Source organism: Salvelinus sp. IW2-2015, linkage group LG6.2 (genome assembly GCF_002910315.2).
Source record: "Salvelinus sp. IW2-2015 linkage group LG6.2, ASM291031v2, whole genome shotgun sequence".
NCBI lineage: Eukaryota > Metazoa > Chordata > Actinopteri > Salmoniformes > Salmonidae > Salvelinus > Salvelinus sp. IW2-2015.
This window is the reverse complement of record NC_036846.1, coordinates 8,059,480-8,076,378: the sequence shown is the minus strand read 5'-3', so window position 1 is coordinate 8,076,378 and position 16,899 is coordinate 8,059,480. Positions and strand designations below refer to the sequence as shown.

The 16,899-nt window shown below is 42.5% G+C and overlaps 1 protein-coding gene across 1 annotated transcript in view; it reads left to right on the top strand.

The window, feature by feature from the left end:
• LOC111965776 (phospholipid-transporting ATPase ABCA1) overlaps positions 1 to 16,899 on the top strand; it is a 44,220-nt gene that overhangs the window by 9,578 nt on the left and 17,743 nt on the right. The window contains exons 6-7 of the mRNA XM_023990060.1: positions 8,458 to 8,579; positions 13,007 to 13,204. Coding sequence (XP_023845828.1) covers positions 8,458 to 8,579; positions 13,007 to 13,204 — 320 coding nt within the window. The remainder of the gene's footprint in view (positions 1 to 8,457; positions 8,580 to 13,006; positions 13,205 to 16,899) is intronic.

The window sequence follows — 16,899 nt, the reverse complement described above, 5'->3', positions numbered from 1 at the left end:
ACATTCTATTTATGAACACTTAGACAATGYTGTGTTTAGAGTGACAGTGGTGGCGATATGTGAGATGGTTTGAGGCAGTAGATGGATGAAAGCCGGCAGAGCCTCTCCCAACTGACAGGTCGTGGCAGGCCAAAAGGGGGATACCTAGTCAGTTGTCCAACTGAATGTATTCAACTAAAATGTGTCTTCCGCATTTAACCCAAACCCTCTGAATCAGAGAGGTGCGGGGGGCTGCCTTAATCGACATCCACATCTTCGGCACCCAGGGAACTGTGGGTCAACTGCTTTTCTCAGGGGCAGAACGGCAGATTTTTACCTTGTCAGCTCGGGGATTCGATCCAGAAATCTTCCGGTTACTGGCCCAATGCTCTAACCACTAGGCTGCCTGCCGCATGGCTTGAAGCTATTCTCATATGCCATTCAAGATAGGACAGATTTGACGTACTTCCTTACTTACTGTGTGCTGGGTTAATGGTGTGTTTCGCATTAGACAAAATAAGACTGTGCTACCGTAGTCAGGTGACCTTATATTACATTAGCTTGGGTAATGGACTTTATATGTTTATCATGTTCCAAGATGGCGTAGCAGTGCAGGCGTATTTTGTTCGTCCTCTCGTTGTAAGGAGTGCGTACTGGCGGCAGAGAAGTCAGGCGCAGGAGAGCAAAAACGGTGTTACAGCGGTGTTACAACTTGCCCTCCAAATACACCTCTGCTGTTTTCAATCAGGATCTCAGCGATCACTGCCTCATTGCCTGTATCCGCTATGGGTCCACGGTCAAACGACCACCCTTCATCACTGTCACACGCTCCCTAAAACACTTTTGCGAGCATGCTTTTCTAATCGACCTGGCCCGGGTATCCTGGAAGGATACTGACCTCATCCCGTCAGTTGAGGATGCCTGGTCGTTCTTTAAAAGTAATTTCCTCACCATCTTAGCTTTCAAAAAATGCAGAACTAAGAACAGATATAGCCCTTGGTTCACTCCAGACCTGACTGCCCTTGACCAGCACAAAAACATCCTGTGGCGGACTGCAATAGCATCGAATAGTCCCCGCGATATGCAACTGTTCAGGGAAGTCAGCAACCAATACACGCAGTCAGTCAGGAAAGCAAAGGCTAGCTTTTTCAAGCAGAAATTTGCATCCTGTAGCTCTAACTCCAAAATGTTTTGGGACACTGTAAAGTCCATGGAGAACAAGAGCACCTCCTCCCAGCTGCCCACTGCACTGAGGCAAGGTAACATGGTCACCACTGATAAATCCATGATAATCGAAAATTTCAATACGCATTTCTCTACGGCTGGCCATGCCTTCCTCCTGGCTACTCCAACCCCCCCTCCCCCGCGCAGCTACTCGCCCGAGTCTCCCCAGCTTCTCCTTCACCCAAATCCAGATAGCAGATGTTCTGAAAGAGCTGCAAAACCTGGACCCGTACAAATCAGCTGGGCTAGACAATCTGGWCCCTCTCTTTCTAAAACTATCYRCCGCCATTGTTGCAACCCCTATTACCAGCCTGTTCAAYMTCTCTTTCGTATCGTCYGAGATCCCTAAAGATTGGAAAGCTGCCACGGTCATCCCCCTCTTCAAAGGGGGTGACACTCTAGACCCAAACTGCTATAGACCTATATCTATCCTGCCCTGCCTCTCTAAAGTCTTYGAAAGCCAAGTTAATAAACAGATYACYGACCATTTCGAATCCCACCGTACCCTCTCCGCTGTGCAATCTGGTTTCCGAGCCGGTCACGGGTGCACCTCAGCCACGCTCAAGGTACTAAACGATATCATAACCGCCATCGATAAAAGACAGTACTGTGCAGCCGTCTTCATCGACCCGGCCAAGGCTTTCGACTCTGTCAATCGCCGTATTCTTATCGGCAGACTCAATAGCCATGGTTTCTCTAATGACTGCCTCGCCTGGTTCACCAACTACTTTGCAGACAGAGTGTCAAATCGAAGGGCCTGTTGTCCGGACCTCTGGCAGTCTCTATGGGGGTACCACAGGGTTCAATTCTCAGGCCGACTCTTTTTTCTGTATGTATCAATGATGTCACTCTTGCTGCGGCTGAATCCCTGATCCACCTCTACGCAGACGACACCATTCTGTATTCTTCTGGCCCTTCCTTGGAAACTGTGCTAACTAACCTCCAAACGAGCTTCAATGCCATAGAAACACTCCTTCCGTGGCCTCCAACTGCTCTTAAATGCATGCTTTTCAACCGTTCGCTGCCCGCACCCGCCCGCCCGTCTAGCATCACCACCCTGGACGGTTCTGACCTAGAATATGCGGACAACTATAAATACCTAGGTGTCTGGCTAAACTGTAAACTCTCCTTCCAGACTCATATTAAACATCTCCAATCCAATCAAATCTAGAATAAGCTTCCTATTTCGCAACAAAGCCTCCTTCACTCACGCCGGCAAACTTACCCTAGTAAAACTGACTATCCTACCGATCCTCGATTTCGGCGATGTCATCTACAAAATAGTTTCCAATACTCTACTCAGCAAACGGGATGCAGTCTATAACAGTGCCATCYGTTTTGTTACCAAATCACCATATACCACCCACCACTGCGACCTGTATGCTCTAGTCGGCTGGCCCTCGCTACATATTCGTCTCCAGACCCACTGGCTCCAGGTCATCTATAAGTCTATGCTAGGTAAAGCTCCGCCTTATCTCAGTTCACTGGTCACGATAACAACACCCACCCGTAGCACACGTTCCAGCAGGTATATCTCACTGATCATCCCCAAAGCCAACACCTCATTTGGCCGCCTTTCCTTACAGTTCTCTGCTGCCAGTGACTGGAACGAATTGCAAAAATCGCTGAAGCTGGAGACTTATATTTCCCTCACCAACTTTAAACATCAGCTATCTGAGCAGCTAACCGATCGCTGCAGCTGTACATAGTCCATCTGTAAATAGCCCACCCAATCTATCTACCTCATCCCCATATTGTTTTTATATACTTTTCTGCTCTTTTGCACACCAGTATCTCTACTTGCACATCATCATCTGCTCATTTATCACTCCAGTGTTAATCTGCTAAATTGTAATTCTTTGCTACTATGGCCTATTTATTGCCTACCTCCTCATGCCTTTTGCACAGACTGTATATAGACTTCCTTTTTCTACTGTGTCATTGACTTGTTTATTGTGTTATTGGCTTGTTTATTGTTTATTCCATGTGTAACTCTGTGTTTTTGTCTGTGTCACACTGCTTTGCTTTATCTTGGCCAGGTCRCAGTTGTAAATGAGAACTTGTTCTCAACTAGCCTACCTGGTTAAATAAAGGTGAAATAAAAAAATAAAAGGATAAGCCTTTTATTTTATAAAAAAAWATATATATWTWTTTTTTCACCTTTATTTAACCAGGTAGGCTAGTTGAGAACAAGTTCTCATTTGCAACTGCGACCTGGCCAAGATAAAGCAGAGCAATTCGACACATACAACAACACAGAGTTACACATGGAATAAATAAAACATACAGTCAACAATACAGTAGAACAAAAGAAAACAAAAAGTCTACATACAGTGAGTGCAAATGAGGTAAGATAAGGGAGTTAAGGCAATAAATAGGCCATTGTGGCGAAGTAATTACAATATAGYAATTAAACACTGGAATGGTAGATGTGCAGAAGATAAATGTGCAAGTAGAGATACTGGGGTGCAAAGGAGCAAGATAAATAAATAAATACAGTATGGGGATGAGGTAGGTACATAGATAGATGGGCTGTTTACAGATGGGCTATGTACAGGTGCAGTGATCTGTGAGCTGCTCTGACAGCTGGTACTTAAAGCTAGTRATGGAGATATGAGTCTCCAGCTTCAGTAGTATATCAACATACAGATAAGACTTTTAAGTCTTATCTGTATGTTGATATACTACTCCAATCTCTGAAGCCTGTGTATCTAGAAAATGTCTGCAGAAGTATAGTAGGTACACGCTGAGTCCTGGATAATTAGGTATACGCCGAGTCCTGGATAATTAGGTATACGCCGAGTCCTGGATAGCCTGGTATATACGCCGAGTCCTGGATAGTTAGGTATACGCCGAGTCCTGGATAGTTAGGTATACGCCGAGTCCTGGATAGTTAGGTATACGCCGAGTCCTGGAGAGTTAGATATACGCCGAGTCCTGGAGAGTTAGGTATACGCCGAGTCCTGGATAGTTAAGTATACGCCGAGTCCTGGAGAGTTGGGTATATGCCGAGTCCTGGAGAGTTAGGTATACGCCGAGTCCTGGAGAGTTAGGTATATGCCGAGTCCTGGAGAGTTAGGTATACGCCGAGTCCTGGATAGTTAGGTATATGCCGAGTCCTGGATAGTTAGGTATATGCCACGTCCTGGATAGTTAGGCATATGCTGAGTCCTGGATAGTTAGGTATATTCGTTAAGCCTCGAAGTGTAGGTGCCGCAGACTCCTAAAACACTCAAATGAGAACAGCAGATGTTAAAGACATACTCCAGCTATTTTTGAACTTTTACTTATGAAAAACGCTATCCCATGTATAAATACAGTAATGTACACACACTTAAGGGTATGTGTGTATTTAATTTTATTTAAAAAAAATCCCAATATCCTCATATTCAACTATGATCTTGTCTCATCGCTGCAACTCCCCAACAGGCTCGGGAGAGGCGAAGGTCGAGTCATGTGTTCTCCGAAACATGACCYGCGCTCCTTAACACCCGCCCRCTTAACCCGGAAGCCAGCCGCACCAATGTGTAGGAGGAAACACTGTTCAACTGACGACCGAAGTCAGCCTACAGGCGCCCCAAACCCTCCCCTAAACCGGACAACGTTGGGCCAATTGTGCACTGCGAGAACCTGGGATCGAACCCGGGTCTATAGTGACGCCTCAAGCAGTGCCTTAGACCGCTGTGCCACTCGGGAGGATTTAACATGCCTGAGCAGGGGTGCAGCCTTGGAGTCCACATGCCCATCCACTTGGCACCCAGGCCCACCCACTGGGAAGCCAGGCCCAGCCAATCAGAATATATTTTTTCCCACAAATGGACTTTATTACAGACAGAAATACTCCTCAGCAAATCGATATCAGCTGCTTGATATGCCACACCTGTCAGGTGGATGGATAGTCTTGGCAAAGGAGAAATGCTCATTAACAGGGATGTAGACAAATTTATGCACAAAACTTGAGAGAAATAAGCTTTTTGTACGTATGGAACATTTCTGGGATTTTTTATTTCAGCTCATGGACCAACACTTTACATGTTGCATTTATATTAATTCAGAAGACAGTAGTTTTTATGCCCTGATATCAGGAGCTGATGGCGAAATTGATTAAACAATTGAGAGACTTAAACGAATACATCAGATGACAAATATTTAAGGAGAGCGAATCAATATACAATCACGAAATCAACTGTAACTGTCAATCGTAAAACAAAGCTTAAAACGATGTTTGAGTGAACCTGAATCAAGACAATGAATGGTGAAGTCGCTTCCAATCACAGTAGACGACTTCTCCTCACCACGCAATAGAGACCAAAAGAGGAAATGCCCACCCCCCTAGTTGTGCCACGTCATGAGGACACCTGGACCACCTATTGAGATGTGCCTTTTGTTAAGTAAATCATGTGATACATGAGCTGAAAAGTAGACTGGAGTAGGACTTTAAGAACGTAATCCAGTGATATCTGATTTAAGCCTTTGCGAGTGGCAATAAAGATTAACGGTTATGCTAGGTCTTTCTCTTATGACATGGCTTTCATGTTGGTGGCCACCTGTTTTAAAACATTCCCATTCATTTATTTGATTTTGCTAATCAGTTTATGCTTCAGTCCGTCCTATTTACTAGTCTAAGCATGATATTGATAAACCTTTATAGTAGGTGAAGCCAGTGTAGTTTGATGGGGCTGGGGGATATTTTAATTGTGACTCATACCAATATGGCTTGGTTTATTACTATGGTATGTGGAAGTATGAACAGTGATGATGTAACATCCCTTCAGTATTGGTTGTTGATAACGTTCATTCTGGCTACTGAGTTCACAGTGCACTGACTATATGCCAATGAAGCACTTTTGCACAGCCACGGGTCTGATCAAGATACTCCTGATGATCCACGTTGATGATATCCGTTAATCAGTCCTTTCTGAAAACCTGTCTGGTGAGGCCAGGGGGATTCTTAGAATCTAGTTGTTAGTTTGTACAGTAAACATTTTCAGATTCTTTGTGCGACTGGGGTAAAGTGGTTAGAATGGAGGATAGATAGTTGAACAGTTTTAACAGAGATCTGAAGCTGAATAAGYAAATTCCACAATAACGCTGATGTCAGCAAGGGTTTGCATGACCAAAGTGAACACTTTGAAAGGTTCTTCCAGGTATTGTGTGTTTCCCTCTTTTTATGCCACTGGTTGTCATTGGGTTTGTGAACAGAGCTTTGACCGCACTATGTTCTCCACAAAGCCCGCACTACCACAGCTTTCACATGGACAAAAGAATCAGATATTTTTCCATGTCATGTTTTTTTCTTTTATCTGAATATCATTTATTTTTGGCAGTGACGTCTTACTTTTTGGATTCACTGTGGACCCATGGCTTAGTTGATTGATTTTGGCACTGTAAAATGTATTTATAATGGAGCCATCTATCTAAAAGAGTAGATAGTTAGGTCTCAATTTCCCCAAAAAATGCTTTTGTGGGTTTGCATAATCTTGCATTGACTTTTGAAATGGCTTTGGATCCAGTATATTTCAGGAAGTCTAATCTTTTTGGTGTTCTCAGAGCACACATTTTACAGCTTGATTCTAACTTGATATGTGGTAATATCTAGATTGATTAATCTCACAATTAACAAAAGGAGCATGAACAAGACCTAGGGCCACCAATGTTTTGTCAGGCCATCATGTAAAAACCAAGCCAATGGCTTACTTCCAGAGACAAAACAGGAATTCACAAAGCCTGTGAATTTCTCAATACACTGAAGGGTTTGTCAAAGTAGATTTGCTGAAAGGTGTCATTGAGGGGCGTTGTGGATTCTTAATGTACTGTAACCAGTGGACGAATATTGATTCCGTCTGTCACTAAATTCTAAAGCATGTTCATGGTTCATTGGGTAAAATTTGTTGCTAATTTGTAACTACTTTTGACAATCGTTTCTAATGATTTACAGGGGTTCTAGACAGTAAAACAAAATGGAGTCTGTCAGCTTTTGGAAAGGCTCCAGATTTTCTGAGACCCAATTTGACCCCCACCCCCTCACCTCGTCTGTCTTCAAACGGCCGTCTAGCTAATGTTCCAGGAATCTGCCACCTACTGTCCYTTTGTCCCCCTAACCCCCCACTGCTATCAATACTAGTGACTGGGCTCACTTCCAGCGTTTGTTCTTTGAAAGGGCCCAGGAGTTGAGGGAAGTAGCCAATGAGAGATCGGGGAGGGGCAGTTAGCAGACAATTTGCAGACAGTTTGTGTATGATCCAGTGTGTGTTTTTCAGTGTGAATGTGCTAGCGGGGCGTTACTTTGGGGCAATTCCATGGTAACGGAGTAACGCTGACACTCTAAAATGTATAAATGTATGTCAAACAAAAGCCATGGATTTAAAAGTTTAACAAACCATACAACTCTATGCACAAGGACTACTTTGAACAATTTACACAGAATATGTTGCGTTGTATGGTTTGTTAAGCTTTGAAAATGTTTTTTGTTTGGCATACATTTTAAAGTGAAAAACCKGAGTCTCAGCATAATTCCGTGACCGTGGAATTACCCCGTGGTTGAAGGTGTGAAGTGTGTCCCTTCCTGCTCCACAGGTCTATGTCAACGGTTGATTATTTTAGATAACATAATGATGGAAATGGTGTATTCTGGCAATGGGCKACAGTCTGCAAGGTGTTTGGTGTGTATGTTGTTGAGAGATTGTTAAAGGCACATCATTGAAATGATCTACAGCAATCAGAGGATGGTACCAGGCAGCACATGTGTGTGTGGCTATTTACTTCAGTGTTGGCCATTTTTCCTTGGACATGTACTGAATTGTCCTGGCCTAGTTGTTGTCAGTATTTTCATAGAGACACTTCTTTCCGACCTCTGATTCAGACCCAACCTTTTCTGGGATGTTTTCACCCAACAAAATATATTTTGCGACCACCCCCCCTACTGAACATCCTCACATTTCCAAACATTCAAACTTTAAAAGACAAAAAAACGTATCCAAATAATCCTAAACTCCTGCGCCAAGCGTTTTCGAGTTGGTCACCTGAGTAACTAGCAAGCAAGCACATGCTCCATGACAACGATTTAATGAGGTTGAAAGCTAATACAGTACCCACGATTACGGAAAATAGTATAATTTGGCAGAAGGATCAACCAACATTTGCTAAATAAGTCTACTAAAATAAGACAATTCCGTACACCCACACACACATCTAGTAATGTCAGGGTATAGGAGAGAGCTGKTTTGAACAAGTTGTTGTGTTTGTTTCCCACAGGATTCAAGCTGAAGGATTTCCTCCACAACAATGAGACCCTGTCCACTTTCCTTCTGCGAAACGCTTCCTTCTCGGAACACGCTGTGCGCCAGATCATTGAGGCCGACGTGAACTTGGAAAAGGTAAGAGGAAAAATACCACCTTCCCAAAGTTCTATGACATATACATTTGAGTCATTTAGCAGATGCTCTTATTCAGATCAATTTACAGGAGCAATTAGGGCTAGGTACCTTGCTCAACAGATTTTTCACCTATTTGGCTCTGGAATTTGAACCAGCATCCTTTCGGTTACTGGCCCAATGCTCTTAACCAGTAGGCTACCTGCCACCCCATGAGGAATATTATGAGGCATATTACTAGGATCAGTTCACCACATCCTGGACACCATGAAAAGCAGTGTAGTAGTTCTTCAACTTGCCCATGGCCCATTATTTCCCACCTAGCCTCCCAGCAGATTAGGTCCCATGTTGTCCATTATTTCCCACCTAGCCTCCCAGCAGATTAGGTCCCATGTTGGTCCATTATTTCCACCTAGCCTCCCAGCAGATTAGGTCCATGTTGTCCATTATTTCCCTCCTAGCCTCCCAGCAGATTAGGTCCCATTGTTGTCCATTATTTCCCACCTAGCCTCCCAGCAGATTAGGTCCATGTTGTCCATTATTTCTCCTAGCCTCCAGCAGATTAGGTCACCTGTTTGTCCATTATTTCCCTCCTAGCCTCCCAGCAGATTAGGTCACATGTTGTCCATTATTTCCCTCCTAGCCTCCCAGCAGATTAGGTCACATGTTGTCCATTATTTCCCTCCTAGTCTCCCAGCAGATCAGGTCCCATGTTGTCCATTATTTCCCTCCTAGTCTCCCAGCAGATCAGGTCCCATGTTGTCCATTTGTTGCAGGTAGCAGCAAACACAGAGCAGGTCAGTAGTGTCTCTTTATTTCAGTGACATAAACTTCACTGCAATCCGCCTTGAAACTTCCTGTAGAGACTATAAACAAGGTGGCTTTCCACCGAATGCACAGACTTGGAGCTCGGAGTGACAAGACCAAGGGTCCCTGACCTGTCATCGCAAAATTTGAACACTACCAATGAAAGGTCTCATTTACCAATTTCCCCGGGAGATAAATGAACGTGGCAAGAGTCTGTATCCTGTACAGAGGCAACAGAGTGAGAGGGGTAAGCATGCCTTTCTCATTGTGGACAAACTCTTTAAAGACGAACAGCTCTTCCAAGACAGCTCCACAATACCATGTTACGAAGAAAAACTATAGGGACTGTAAAAATATCTGAACACTATGAAGTTGACATGAGCACACACGCTCTCAATTACACGCTCGCTTACACATACGGACACATACATACACACACTTGATCTCTCTCGTTCTCTCTTTCTCTCCTCCCCCTCTCTCCCCGCTCTCTGTTGTTGAGAACTTTTCTATGATTTAATTGAATTTTTTGTTTGTCTATCTTTTGTTTGTCTCTGTCTACATGTTTATATATGTTAACAACAAGCAATGGGAAGATATCAGAACAGGGAAGTTGGGGAATAATAACATATTGTACGGGATACATTTGTACTGTAGTAAAGCCGTCTCTGGGATGTGTTTTTCTATGAAAATTATGTTCAATGTATTTATAATGCAACTATGATGGTGATGCGATATGGGTTACAATTATCATTCTGAATATTAAGGATATACTCACTTCATGTTACACACAGACACTCAACCATACAAATTGTCTGGGTTATTATTTATTTGGACATCACACATTATAGTATTACTCTTATCCAGACATCATACACACTCTCACTAAATCACATCCATTAACACACACATCAACCTACTCAGATTTACTACACACATAATATCTTGACTAAATTTTCTAACATCTGTGGCATTGGCGTGCAGGCAAACAGGTAAGGGAATAAAACAAATATTGCTAGAACCTGTTTCTTGAATTCTAAACATCAGACATTTGAGATCTCTCATTTTGACTGTCATAATACCTCTTATGGCAGTAACTTTATAGGCACTAATTATGGTCAATTTAGACTGAGAATAGTATGTAGATATGGTAATAGTGAAATAAGTATAGCTAGTTATAATTGTAATGGTTTAGCAGATTATAAAAAAAGAAGATCAGTCTTTACGTGGCTAAAAGAAAAGGAATATAACATATACTGTTTACAGGAAAGTCACTCTATATCTTTAGATGAAGTTGTGTGGAAAAAGGAATGGGGTGGTGAAATAATTTTCTGTCATGGACAAAAGAACTCAATGATATTGTGATGATATTAATTAACAAAAATGTTCATCTGAATTTTCAAATAGTCAGGAATGATTCGCAAGGAAGTTGGATCCTTTTGTATATGAAAGTGGATGAAAAACAGATTTGGCTCATTAATCTATATGGTCCAAATCAGGATGATCCATACATTTTTGAAAATATTTATACCAATTTATTGAAATTACAGGCAACAAACGATCAAATCATTATGGTGGGAGACTATAACACAGTGTTAAGTACCTCAATGGACCGTAAAGGAAATCACTCTACAAACTATCATCACCRTGCCCTTAATTAAGGAAATCACAAATATTATGGACACATTAGAAATAGTGGATATTTGGAGAATCTTGTTTCTCATGGTCTGAGAGTCCTTTAGGTGCCTTTTGGCAAACTCCAAGCGGGCTGTCATGTGCCTTTAACTGAGAAGTGGCTTCCATTTGGCCGCTCTACCATAAAGGCGTGATAGGTGGAGTGCTGCAGAGATGGTTGTCCTTCTGGAAGGTTCTCCCATATCCACAGAGGAACTCTGGGCGACCATCGGGTGTGTGACCATCGGGTTCTTGGTCACCTCCCTGACCAAGGCCCTTCTCCCCCGATTGCTCTGTTTGGCCAGGCGTCCAGCTCTAGGAAGAGTCTTGGTGGATCTTCCATTTAAGAATGATGGAGGCCACTGTGTTCATGGGGATGTTYAATTCTGAAGAAATGTTTTGGTACCCTTCCCCAGATCTGTGCCTCAACACAATCCTGTCTCGGAGCTCTACAGACAATTCCTTTGACCTCAGGGATTGGTTTTTGCTCTGACATGCACTGTCAACTTTGGGACCTTATTTATATAGACAGGTGTGTGCCTTTCCAAATCATGTCCAATCAATTGAATTTACCACAGGTGGACTCCTATCAAGTTGTAGAGACATCTCCAGGAAGATCAATGGAAACAGGATGCACCTGAGCTCAATTTCAAGTCTCATAGCAAAGGGTCTGAATACTTATGTAAATAAGGTATTTCTGTTTTTTGTTTTTTTTTACCCCCTTTTCTCCCCAATTGCGTGGTATCCAGCGCTCCTCCAACCCGGAAGCCAGCCGCACCAATGTGTCGGAGGAAACACCGTGCACCTGGCTACCTTGGTTAGCGCGCACTGCGCCCGGCCCGCCACGGGAGTCGCTGGTGCGCGATGAGACAAGGATATCCCTACCGGCCAAATCCTCACTAACCCGGGYGACGCTAGGCCAATTGTGCGTCGCCCCACGGACCTCCCGGTCGCGGCCGGCTGCGACAGAGCCTGGGCGCGAACCCAGAGTCTCTGGTGGCACAGCTAGCGCTGCGATGCAGTGCCCTAGACCACTGCGCCACCCTGGAGGCCTTTTGTTTTTTATTTTTAATACATTTGCTAACATTTCTAAAAACCTCTTTTTGATGAGAATTTTTTATGGAATATCTACATAGAGGCCCCTTATCAGCAACCATCACTCCTGTGTTCCAATGGCACATTGTGTTAGCTAATCCAAGTTTATCATTTTAAAAGGCTACATGATCATTAGAAAACCCTTTTGCAATTATGTTAGCACAGCTGAAAACTGTTGTGCTTATTAAAGAAGCAATAAAACTGGCCTTCTTTAGATTAGTTGAGTATTTGGAGCATCAGCATTTGTGGGTTTGATTACAGGCTCAAAATGGCCAGAAACAAAATAACTTTCTTCTGAAACTCGTCAGTCTATTCGTCAGTCAATACTAGTGAAATGCATAGCACTCAGAATTAAAAAAGTTTTACCAGTATTGTTCATCCTGATCAGAGAGGTTTTTTACATGGACGTTACATTTGAGATCATATACAACAACTATTACAAATGATAGAACAACAGGAAACATATAAAACGCCAGGCCTGGTATTTATAGAGGATTATGAACTGTTGAAAAAGTAAGATTGGATTTTATTTATAAATGCCAGGATTTTTTAAACATTTCGGTAATTCTCTTTTAAAATGGGTAAAAGTAATATATAGCAACCCCATGTGTAAAATAGTAAATAGCGGCTACATCACAGAGTTTTGAATTGTCAAGAGGCGTTAAACAARTGTGTCCKCTGTCACCATATCTATTCGTTATGGCCATTGAAATGCTAGCTATTAATGTGATGAAGCAGGGATACCCCTCTGGACTAGTAATGTAACTTGGAGAATGTTCAATACTAGACGTTCTTCTCGACTCTGAAGAAATACTGGGTCATTGCTACATTACACACTGACCTTTCTCCATCTCCAGGTGCTGGTCAAAGGCTTCGGTGTCCACCTGAGGGACTTGTGCAGCAGCAACGGCACCAGAGTAGAGGACTTTGTGACCATCACAGACAGCAAGGTGTCCAGTCTGGTCCAGAAGATCCTCTGCGTGTCACCAGGCTCCTGGCTCAACCAGGCAGAAAGACACTTTCTCCACAACCTGGACTTCCTCAAACCCATACGGGTAAGAACAAATGGGCACTAGGCACATTCTTGTTTTTCTCCATTAAAGACCAAATCCAGGTGACTTAATCACTGACATGCACAGTGCCGAGAACCAAAGCGTAGGGGGGAAAGCAGAAGATCAGAAAGAAAGTGATAAGCGTAGATGGAGGCATGTTGTTGCTTGTCCCTGTTGACCTACCTCTAGTTGTAGCCTGGTGATATGTTTCAAAACTAACTGCCATCAAAGAGAGGATTTTGGGCCCTCAATCTTAAAATGGTAGTCATTTATTAGTATCACTTTTCTCTGAATCATAGTTTTATAAAGGTCACTTCCAATTCCACACCTTAGCACCAGTGTCAGGGAACTCTATCATTAACGTCCTTGCAACATGGTCAGATTAGATCATGAATTGAATTCAAAAAGGGAGATATTGCACGATCAAAGGCATCTTTTGTAACGTTTATAGATGGAAAACAAGGTTCCTAGAAACCAGACAGTTAGTGTGATTTCTATCTATAAAAGTGCTGCTGATTGTATCACCTTGTCAGTCAGGTACAGTTTGACTGCCCACAATGATAAACATTAAGGAGTCATGGGCAACATGTTCTTCTCTGACCCCTGTCCCCATTCTGACATGCCACCAAGGGTCAGTTTCCTTATTCTGATGATAGTTTAATACAAGAAACAGTGTGTTTGTGTCCCTCTTTTGGTTCTTCTTTTTGTAGCCTTTAGGGAACAAGACATGTTAAACAAGACCTCGGGTGCTATTTAATCGAAATCGAAACATTATGTTTTTATTGTCTCACTCTGGAAAGTTGCAGTGAAATGTGTTGTTTTACAGGGTCAGCCATAGTAGTTTGGCACCCCTGGAGCAAATTRGGGTTAAGTGCCTTGCTCAAGGGCACATTGAYAGATTTTTCACCTTGCCGGCTTGGGTATTGAAACCAGCAACCAGTAATTGACCGTTAATTAACATAAACACGTTTAGCATCTCCTGGCTTCCACACATAGCCGATAAGCCACTGATGCAGACCTTTGAAACATCKACAATTTAAGAAGTCAAATAAATATATTTAATATAGGCTACATTATCACAATAAGTCCATTATTTATTTTAGACAGGTCTAAAAAAAAAAATATATATATATATATGATGAAAATGTAGCCTATTTCAGGAGTTGTTCTTATGTTAGGCCTTGATCTGTCTATGCCGTATGGCTGTGGGCTACACTAGTTAATTTAGCAGACAAGATTTGCTTAGAATTCCGTGGCATTATTTTATATAATTTTATAATATGAAGTATACAATTGAACATAGCTGAATAAAATAGAAAGGATATTTTCCCCAAACGGTCCTCCTATATGCTTAATTTAGAGTTATTTATGCAACTTTAGTTGTTAAACAAACGTTAGACTAAAATGTTTTGAGGATACATTTTTAATATGCAAGCATAGGCAGCTAAGCTTTTCCTAAAGTAACCTGAATTAAATTAACACAATTATATAGCCTAATTAGCCTACTCCTGTCTCTACAGAAATAAATACAATTATACAAAATAGGCTACTAAAGCATGATTTGGCCAGAGGATCATTTAGCTTTTAAATTGTGGAAAGGCAGCGCGCACATTTTGGGCAGATTATTGTTGATTTGCGACTATCTGTGGAAGGTAGAGAGGCCAAGCCAGGCATATCGCAATATTTCAAAATACAATCGCAGGAATACATAGTTTGGAAAGCAAATGGCTATTGCTGTAAAGAGAAGACAATGAAAAGACTAATCTGTCTTTTAGTTATCAAAAATCTCTGCCTAATTGAATGAACAACAGTATAGCCTATCTTATTGGCAATATCCTAACTGCGCATATTCACTATTTATGTGCTCTCTAACCGTGTTCCTAGGGTTCTAGGTCTGTAGGGTACCTTTTGGAGTTATTTGGCCACTTCAGYTGTGATACAAACATGAATATGACGTATAGATCTACTATGACAATGATTTTTTTAAAGTCGCAAAAAAAGTCTGTTTCTTACCTTTCTGCACACGCTGGGCATCATTCACAAGTGATAATATATCATTCACAAGTGATAATATATCGTTCACAAGGGATCATATTGTCACTCATCAGACTATTCTTAATTTAATGTTGTCTTTACATATACTAAATAATATATGTGTGGAATTAGTTTTGATTTAGAATGGACCATTATCATGCACCTGTCGGAAAAGGGGTAGGGGGAAAAAATACATGTCATCATATTTTAAGTCATTTAGCATCATATGCAAATAGCGAATGGAGGACGCTCTTACCACAGTTCATTTTCTTTCTTGCCAGGTAGGCTACTCCTGTTGTAAAGCAAAGCAGTGTGCTTAATATTAGGAAAGCTGATAAATAAATATAGTAGGCCTAGCCTATAGAAATCTGATGGGAGCCCCCTCTTTTTAATAGAGGCCATCAAAACTCAGTTTTCTCAAGCAATTTCATAGCCTATAGAAATGTTGCGCAACATGAGCTCATGTGCTCTCATGAAGTGTTTGATGTGATTTTCTATTGCATTTACATTGATGTCAGAGTGATTAGCGGGACAATAGATCGCTGAGTACCAGGCCATTAGCGACTGGCAGTTAGCAAGTTTGGTAGGCTACTAATGACCATCAGCAGCATCAGAGCCCAGTTTTGGAGAAGCCTAGTTACCGTGACTAAATGATTATCTGTAATTTGACTGCAGTCACCACGTGACAGCTAGTGTGGCGGTAACAGCCCTAATCACCACTGACTTCTCCAAGGCCTTTGACAAAATCGACCACACCATCCCCATTGAACGCCTAATCCAACTGGGTGTCAGACCTGCCCTCACAGCATGGCTCTGCAGTTTTATGACCATCCAAAAAAACAACAGGTACACTGCCAAGACAGCCTCTCAGACTGGTAGGAGCTGACGGGAACTCTTCTGGGCCCTCTCATCTTCCTTGYGGTCATTAACGGTGCAGCCCTGGATGTCGACAGCAGGTGGAAATATGTTGACAATCTATATCTGGTCAACCCGTGTACAATAGGAAACATCAGCACACCACAGCAGCCCTGAACAACTTCGACACGTGGGTTCATGCAAGCAAAATGTTACTGAACCCTGCCAAGTGCACAGTGACCTTCACAAGAAATCCACCTGTCCCATGCTCTCTCCGGATCGAGGGTCAGGATTTCAAAGTGTGTGATAGTGTGAAGATTTTAGAGGTAAAGTTACAGAAGGACTTACAATGGGGTGAGCAGGTTGTTACTATGGTAACCAAGAGCAACAGAAAATGTTTTATCCTCCATCGCCTTAAAAGGTTCCATGTGCCACAGGATGACCTGGTGAGCATTTACACCGGCTACATATGCCACACCCTGGAGTATGCTGCTTCTGCTTGGCACAGCTCACTGACCCAGGCTTAGTCTGATGACCTGGAGATTATTCAGAAAAGAGTGTGCCGCACCGTCCTAGGAGGATACTCCAGTTATACTGAGGCACTTCAGACCCTGTCCTTACCCCGGTATCATGAAAGACTGCACTGACCTCACTGTCAGCCTCCTAAAATCTCAATTCAGAGACTGGCTACCCACTGACCGAATCGCAGTGACAAGTGTAACGGATGTGAAATGGCTAGCTAGTTAGCGGGTACGCGCTACTAGCATTTCAATCAGTTACGTCACTTGCTCTGAGACTTAAGTAGGGTT